The sequence below is a fragment of the Microtus ochrogaster genome, linkage group LG9, assembly GCF_000317375.1.
Source record: "Microtus ochrogaster isolate Prairie Vole_2 linkage group LG9, MicOch1.0, whole genome shotgun sequence".
NCBI lineage: Eukaryota > Metazoa > Chordata > Mammalia > Rodentia > Cricetidae > Microtus > Microtus ochrogaster.
The window spans coordinates 16794895-16803969 of NC_022034.1; the positions used below are offsets into that span (position 1 = coordinate 16794895).

Here is a 9075-nt window from a genome sequence, read left to right on the forward strand (position 1 = left end):
GGGGGGGGGGCTCCCACCCAAACTGTAAGCCTGCTGCTTTTTACAACAATAAGTCTAAAGAAGCAACAGACTTTTCTTTCTTCCATCCTTCCTTGGTGTTGTCTGAATGTACTGAAGGCTTCTCTGCTGAGGATGTAGGGCTATGGGATGGGAACATCACAAAAAAGCACATGCCTAAACTTGGTTAATTAAAGAGGTATTTTAGCAGGCTACCCTCCAAAAAGAAACAAGAGAGACTTGGTAAGTAAAGCCATAATGCACTTAGAGCTAGCTCACCTCCCGAGAGGAGATTTGTTGATCTCCCCAGTGAGGCCTTCTGCTCTGAGACTCTACCAAACAACACCAGAGCTCTGTAACCAAAGAAAGCCTCTTGGGGCACCTAAGGTCTGGAAGCTTTTGGGCATAAACAACTTTTTTCTCTTATTCAAATAATATCTTTTATCTTGGAAGTATATAAAGTAAGTTATCAGCCACATTCCCCTTCCTCCACGTCAGTGCATGGGGCCAACAATGTCCTCTATCTAACACTGCTCCCTCCCTCTATGTCCAAACTGACTTCTGTTATGGGTTAACTTGGTAGCGGCAGAAAAGTTAAGCTGATGTTTTAAGGCCCTCAGAATGGGGCTTATTTAGCAATAAGCTCTTTGCAGATAATGTTACCATCGGGTTGTTGGGGTGAGATCTGATTAGTTTCCAGTGTCTAAAAGTGTATAAAAGAAACTTGGATGCAAAATCAGACATGTATAAAAGGCAGATACTGCAGAAAATGTGGGGCAAACCATGCACCAGCCAGGGAGAGCCTTGAACCATCAGAAGCCAGGTGAGCTATACAAACACAGGAACCAGCCCTAACTACACCTTGACGGAAGAATTCTAACTACAGAACTGTGAGCTAGGAAGCTGTGCTGATGCCACCCAGTTAGCAGCGCTTTGTTAGTGCAGAGCTAGGGACCAATGACAACTAGGGAGGATGGAGGCGGTACACCTCTGGCTGTTCAGACTCCATCACACCCAGACGTGACCTTAAAGAGTTATTTTTGACAGTAGCTGAGCAGTGGAAGTCTGCCAGTGCATCTTGGGAAATGTCTGCTCCAGTGAGTGGCAGGAAAATGATGAGGGGCTATGAGATTTGGAGGACTAGGGCTGTGGAACTTCCCTCGGGTCTTCGGGAGCACCAAGCTATGTCCACAGCACCCGCAGAGCCTCCAGACTGTGAGACTTTCAGTTGAGGCAGTAAGCAAAGCCCGCAGAAGGAATATCCACTCCAAGGTGGATGAGCTCGTGTGACTCTGTATTTAATTCAGGAAATGGGGAGAAATTGATCAGGTCGCATCATCCCTACACATAATCAATTCTCATCCAGATTAGTAAGTTAGGAAATACCCCAAAAGGTGGAAAACTTTGCCACAAAATGTAAAATCCAAAAATGTTGCGTGTTTGAGCTATCATGCAAGGAGTCTTTGTTCTTCGTCATCTACTATATTTCCTGAAAATCTAGGCTAAATAACATTCAGAGGGTTCTTCTGGATTCCTGGGGACTCAACAGCAGGGCCTTCCTCTGAGGCAGAAGGTTTCAAACAAGGATGACTTTGTCCTTGTCAGGGAAACATTTGATTATGTCTGGAGACACAATGGTTGTCTCAAATTGGGACTGAGGGTTGCCCTGGGATCTAACAGGCAGAGGCTAGGACACTGGTAACACTCTACAACACACAGGACACTACTACTACCTGCCACACACACATATACACAGATAAACACAGATATACACTTACACATATATACTCATGCATATATATATATACACATACACTTATATATACAAACACAAATGCACAGCACATACACACACACACACACACATATATATACACAAATGCATATACATATACATTATCCTAAACAGAGCTAGGTGTGAGGGTGCACACCCAGGAAGCAGAGACAAAAAGATCATGAGTACAAGGATAGTCTGGTTTCATAAGACCCTCAAAAAAAAAAATGACTCTGCCGTCTAAATATCAACAGTTCCACAGTTAAGAATCCCTGCTGTAAGATATGGCATAGCTTTTTAAAGAGAAATTAAATTGCCAGAAGCAGACATTCAAGGGAGAAGCAGAAATGACTTAGTGAAGAAGAGGAGGCGGTGACCTCAGTTCCACTGAGAATTCAATTCTAGAAGAGGCAGAATGGATAGCCACGGAGTAAACAAGAAAAGCAATGTAAGAAGGCACGCGAAGTGGGCAGTGTGCCGGGCCAAGCCTGCAGGGCCTTCGCATGGGGGACTCCACAGCTGGCTGCCTGTGGCCATGGCAGCTGGCAGCGAGAAACAGCCCTCCACAAACAGAGTCGGCGATTTGCAAAGCGTCCATTCTTCGAAAACATTTCTAAGACAATGTGCAAAATTCATTTTCTCCTGATTTTACTTGAAGATGAGTCACGCAAGAGATCAGCCACATGCTTGATTTGGGGCTTGAAAATGGGAAGCGCAGCTACTGAGAAAAATTACAGGGTAGGGGAGGTCGAGAATGACACTAAAAAGGCTGAATCATTCTCATTTGTATGGGGAGTGGGGGGAGCAGAGCCAGCTTAACCAATTTACACCACTTTGCTTCAGAAAGTAAACATACACATCATACTGGCAACTGTATGCCATGTTTCACACGCCGGAATTAAAATAGGAAGGGGAAGCTGAGATAAAGACAATGAAAAGCAATAAAATGTGTGGGGAGAACACTGGCCACCAATGCATATGCACTACCACTCAAGACATCTTCCTGAAGCTCCTCCCAGCCCTGGAAATGATTTTCTGCTTCAGTTGACTTCCAATGTATAAACTGAGTCACAGGAAAAGGTGCTGTTACCCTCAGCGATATGTATACTCTACAGGGTGCAGTTCAACTATAAAAACGCCGTCCGCTGGGCTAAGAAGGCCATGAAAATTACTTGTAGAGCAAGCACGGATTTTAGGTTGATGATTATTTATTGGTTTATTTTTAAATTTACAAGTGCCTTTCTAAACAAACTTTTTAAAAAACAGAAGTCATTGTGGGGCTGGCAAGAGGGCTCAGCTGTAAATCACTGCATTGAAAGGACCTGAATTCAGTCAGCAGAACCTACAGTAACAAAAGCAAGGCCTGGTAGGGTGGAGACAAACAGATCTCCAAGGCTCCTGCTCAGGCAATAGAACCTACTAGTGGTTTTCAGGCCAGTGAAAAACTCTGTTTCAAGAGAAAAAAAAAAGAGTGGTACCTAAGGAGCAATACTGACCCAAGGTCGACTTCTAGCCTCTACAAATAAACACACAAACACACACAAACACACACTTACACACCACATTCACTCAAAAATTTTAAAAAATTAAAAATCAAGAAGACAGAAGCAAGGACGAAGGGGAGGAGACGCAGCAGTAACAGTTAACATTTGTTGATTTGATTTTTGTTCATTAACAACATGTTAATGAACCCATAACAACTGTTCCATTGACTGCCACTAGTAAACAATAATCTTAAGAGGCAAATTCTGGTAACTTATTTCCTACCAAGTCTTGGCCTGACCTGACCCTGCGGGACAGCAAACCCTCAATGACTTGGGCTATTTAATCTCCATTCATCCCCTCTAGAGTGGCTCACAGGCTCCGCTGGAGCACAGTGAGTGTGGCTGGCAATGGGTACAGTCTAGACCAGTTGTGGAGAACTGTGCATGGTTGATACATGACTTTGTTATATATTTAGTTTACAAGCCCATGAATACCCTAAATTTGAAAACACACTGGCAAGTGCGGTGGAACAGCTGTCAGGAGCCAATTTCCTCCTAAGAGAACCCCACACCCATAATTGTGTTAGGAATCATTCTATTGACAGAGCCTACCCCACACCCAAATTGGCTGTTAATGGAGAGCTATCTGTTAGTGGAACCCACCCCACATTCCAAACTATCTAGAGAACTAGGTGTGTCAACTCGTGACTTCCTGGCCTACGTGACAATGAGAACCATGTGACCAACGTGAACCACGCGGCAAGAGCCCAGGCCCCTGTGCCCACCCCCCAACTCCTTGCCCTATATAAGCTGTACCCCATCTCTAATAAATGGAGGCTCTGACAAACTTAGCATAGCCTCATCCTCTCTCTCAGCCCATATCTTACAGATAGTGCCTCTCCGGGACCCTGGAATAACTGAACTGCCAGGAGGGTTACAAACCCCTAGACTAAGTAACCCACCAAAGCGGTTTACAGGACAGGCCTGCAATTCTTGCCCTCAGGAGGCCTAATAAAGAAGGGGGGGGTTGTTCCTGTGGGTTGGAAGCCAACTGAGTTATATACTGAAACTGCACCTCAAAAACACCACTCACTCCCCAAAAATAACAAGACTTGATGAACTCAAAGAGCTTTACAGCTTTGAACAGGGACTGTGAACTTTGTACTAGTTGCTAATAAGATGAGAAAGTAGAATCTAAAAAGCCAGGATGGCAGGCCACTGATAGAGCTGCCTTCCAAGTATGAGAGTCTGGGTTCCATCTTCAGTACTGAAAAATAAATAATCCACTGGGGCTGGGGAGATAGCCTCATGGTTGAAGTGCTCACTGTGTAAGCAAGGGGGCCAGAACCAAGAGTGAAGGTCAATGACTGGAGGTTGGGTGGCTCGCCTGTAATTCTAGCCTTGAAAGGCAGGGACAGGACTTTCTAGGGTGGCTAAGCTAAACCAACATAAAAGCATCTTGACTTCAAGATTTGGGTCTAAGGATATGTTGCTTTGAAAAAGAGGTTCTGTTTTTGTTTTCACAGAAGATGAGAACCAATGGATTCCTTCCAGACTGATGTGGTTTGATGGAACAAGACCGCCTAAAAGGTCTTCATGAGCCCGTAAAAATACTTCACCCAACAAACAGCAGGAAGCAGTTTGGAGAAAACTATGTACAAATTCCTAAACTTTCTAAGAAGGGGAGGGGAAACATGGTAAGAAATGAATGCCTTGCATTCGTATGGGCTTTGAACTATTTATACAAATTTAAGTCAATTTGCTACACTGTGTTATGTATATTTCTACCTTGTTTAAGGTATTATGTTTATACAGCTCATTAAAAATTTAATATATAATTAAGAAATACAGGTTAATAGATATCATCTACAATAACCAAACTTTTAGTCATGGTATTTAGGTTTTCTAGATATACAGAGATATATTTCAGCTAGATAGATAATCTTCAGCACTCCAAAGACCTATAGATTAAGGCATTTGAAGGGTTTTTAAGAACTTAGGCTTATCTCAATAATAAGATATGTCTGATTTTGGCAGTGACGATTACTTCAAGAGGATTATGGGCATCAATGAGGCTCCTTATGGAGTTTGCTAACCATTTGAGCAAGAAACTGCTCTTGCCTAGATTGCTGTACACTGTATGAACTGGACATGCAGGACCCACAGAAAAATGACTGCTGAACTTGCTTAAAGGTGAGACAGTCTTTCAGGGTTCTTGCTTCATGAAAGAGTCTGCCAGACATTCTGCGGAACACAGAAGAAAGCAACTGATGAACTTTTCCATTACAAGGCAAAACAGATCTTCAGATTTCCTGCTTCATGGAAAAGTCTTCTGGATACTATGGGCCTGTAGGATGAAGATGGATGCCCCAACAGTACAGAAGAACTTTGGATGACAGTCCAGGCAACAAGATGTCTCTGTCATTTCTATAGTTTTAGAAGTTGCTTACAATGCACTTCCTGTTTACTTAGGTAATATTATATCCCTCTGGGGTCTTTGAAGAGTTGAAGACAGATAACTATAGTTTTCCTTAGTTATAATAAAAGATAAATTATATCTGAAACTTTAGACTCACAAAGATAAAATAAATGATAATATATTTTCTTTAGTTTTGCCAGATACAAATAGACTAAATAGAACTGTAATTCTTGCTTGAACCTGTTGTTATATGTAATTTTACTAGGTTAAAGTTAAAAACATCCTTTTATTTAGACAGAAAAAGAAAGGTGATGTGGGATCCCCCTCTGTGTGGTATGAATATGTTTTATTATCATTAGTTAATGAATAAAGCTGTTTCAGCTTTGTTAGCAGAGTAAAGCCAGGCAGGAAATCTGAACAGAGATATAGAGAGAATAGGTGCAGTCAGGGAGATGCCATGTAGCTGCCGAAGGAGACAGATGCTGGATCCTTACCAATAAGCCACAGCTTTGTGCTGCTACATAGATTAATAGAAATAGGTTAATTCAAAAAAGAATTGGCTAAAAACATAGCTGAATCTTGGCCAAACAGTATTATAATTAATATAATTTCTGTGTGACTATTTGGGTCTGAGCAGTCAGGGAAAGAAACAAGCAGTCTCAGCCAACACAGAGACACATGCAAACAGATACACAAACACCACACACGGACACATGCAACTAGGTACATACAGACCACACACAGACAGACACATACACACCACACAGAGGCACATGGAGGCAGGGAATGGAGAAGGAAGAGAAAAAGAAACAGAAAAAGTAATTGAAAATCATAGAAACCATGATCTCAGGGTCTTGCCAGAGCTCACGCCCCATGACTAAATGCAGGAGAAACAGAGTTCCGCATGGCCAGCTCCAACTCCATCAGTGACTCGGGTCATCCTATGTACATCTAAACGTGGTCCAAACATGCCCCCATTGTAAATTAACTAATTCCAAGACATGGCTGATGTGTGCTGAGTGACTGCTGAGGAAGTTGTAAGGGGCCATGGCCTACTCACCCTTTTCTTGCTCTCTTCCTGGATGCGCAGCTCTCGAATCCTCTCCAATATGGCGTCCTCTGCGGACCCAGCCATATCCAATCCGCTGCCAAGGACCTTTGCGAGTTTCTCCCTGAAGGAGGAGATCTGGCTTTGCGAGCCTGCGGCTGCATCCCTACTGACCTTCAAGCTCAGGTCCAGCTGCTGGCAGTTTTTCCTCAGCTGGTTCAGCTCTTGCTTTGACGCCTCCCAGGCTCGCTGCGCAGCAAGCAGCCTTTCTTGGAAGAGCTTAGCTTCCCTCTCTAGGGCTGTTTTGATATCCAAGGTGCTGAGCAAGTCCTGAAAGATTACAGAATGCAAACAGTAAAGGGTATATCTGCATTTGATGAGGTCTACATTTACCTCGCGTACCTGCGGCTCCAAGGACTTAGGGTTAGGTGCACATTACAGTTCTAGTTCCACGGTCTCTCCATGTCTTCACGAAGTTATTAAATAAGTTGTTTGGGCTGCAGAGATCACCCCGTGGTTAAAAGCACTAGCTGCCCTTCCAGGGGTCCCCAGTTTGATTCCCAGCACCCACGCAGTGTCTCAGAACCATCTAGAACTCCAGTTCCAGGGGCTCTGACACCCTCTTCTGACCTCAGACGCTAGAGTATGGTGGACTTACAATTTGAAGTAGATTAATCAAATATCATCTAACACCAAAAGAGCACCAAACTTAATTAAAATACTTCAACTTTTAAAAATGTTTCTAACCTACTATCTATTACCAACTTAGTCATACCCTAAAACAGTGGTTCTCAACCTGTGGGTCACCCGACACCTTTAGTGGTTGCTTCTCAGATATCCGCATATCAGATATTTACGCTACAATTCACAACAGTAGCAAAATTACAGTTATGAAGTAGCAACAAAATAATTTTAACGGCTGGGGGTGGGAGTCACCACAACAGGAGAAACTATACTACAGGGTTCCAGCATCGGTAAGGTTGAGAACCACTGCCCTAAACCAAGCATTGCCTCTTTGCAAATCCAAGCACCCATCATGATGTTTAATTAAAATCACAAGAGTAGCTTCGTTGTGTTGTTTTTTTTTTTTTTTCTGGAAATATCCATCCCCGCGGACTCTACGCTGTTTCCCTAGGAAATAAAGGAGCGGGAGCCAGCAGCAGACCTTGGGGACAGCCACTCCCCGGCACTCTAATTAATCTCTCTGGGATTTGGCCACTCTGTTCTACTGGAAATAGGTGTCCTCGGGACTGCAAATCAATTACCTTCCCAGTCCCCCGCAGCAGGTCGCCGGGCTGGAGTCTGGTTGCGTGGCTACCTCAAGGATGCTCTGAAGCATGAGGCATGAGGTGACATGACCATGGCTAGGCATGACCTGGTGGCAGCTGTCAGACCACACTGACATGGGAGAAGAAAAAAACAGCTTCTTTCCCAGAAAGCTCACAAGTGACCTCCACTGAGAATACATCTGCAAGTAAGGGCAGGCCCTAGGCGGAAGGCAACGCTTAAAACGTTTTGTAATAATTAACAGATCTTACTGGGTGTGGTACTATATGCTTTTAATCCCAGCATTTGGGAAGCAGAAGCATGTGGATCTCTGTAAGTTCAAGGCCAGCCTGGCCTACATTAGCAAGATCCAGAATGGGACTACATGCAAGAATCCTATCTCAAAAAATATCAAGACAGTAATAATAATAAAATTATAATAATAATAAAATCTTTAAGCTCAGTAGGCTAAAGTCAGCAAATGAATAATAATAACTTCACCATTACATTTAACAAAATCATATACAAATAACAGAAAGTGTTCAATGAAAGGCAGAAATCTATCTGAAGGGGAAAGAAGTCTTTCAATAGCTCTGTAGAGAGGGCTCGGCAGGTAAAGTGCTAGTCTCAAAAGCACAAGACCCTTGAGTTTGAGTTCCCAGACCCCACATGAAAAAGCCAAGAGGTCTGCTGGATGGGGAAAAAATATATAGATCACCAGAGTTGGCAGGGCAGCCAGTTGACCTCATCAGTGAGCTGCAGGTTCACAGAGAAGTCTTGTTTCAAAAATAAGGTACTGAGCAGAAAAGGGAGAGAGTCTCCATCAATCACCAGCCTCCACAGGCACACAAACACATATACAATCATGCATGATAAACATGCACACACAAACACATATATATTCATGCAAGACATACACACACACAAACACATACATATTCATGCAAGACAGATACACACACAAACATATGTTGTGGAATATTATTTTAACTAGGCAAAGATGTGTTACCTTAGTTTATACTATGGAATATTACTTTAACTTTATAAAGATGTGTTACCTTAGTTTATACTATAGAATATTACTTTA

General features: G+C 43.0%; 1 protein-coding gene across 2 annotated transcripts in view; it reads right to left on the bottom strand.

Moving 5' to 3' along the window:
- Ccdc170 (coiled-coil domain containing 170) overlaps positions 1–9075 on the bottom strand; it is a 78798-nt gene that overhangs the window by 23230 nt on the left and 46493 nt on the right. For both annotated transcript variants that reach the window (XM_026787324.1, XM_005363433.3), the window contains exon 6: positions 6735–7052. In XM_026787324.1, the coding sequence (XP_026643125.1) occupies positions 6735–7052 (318 nt within the window). The remainder of the gene's footprint in view (positions 1–6734; positions 7053–9075) is intronic.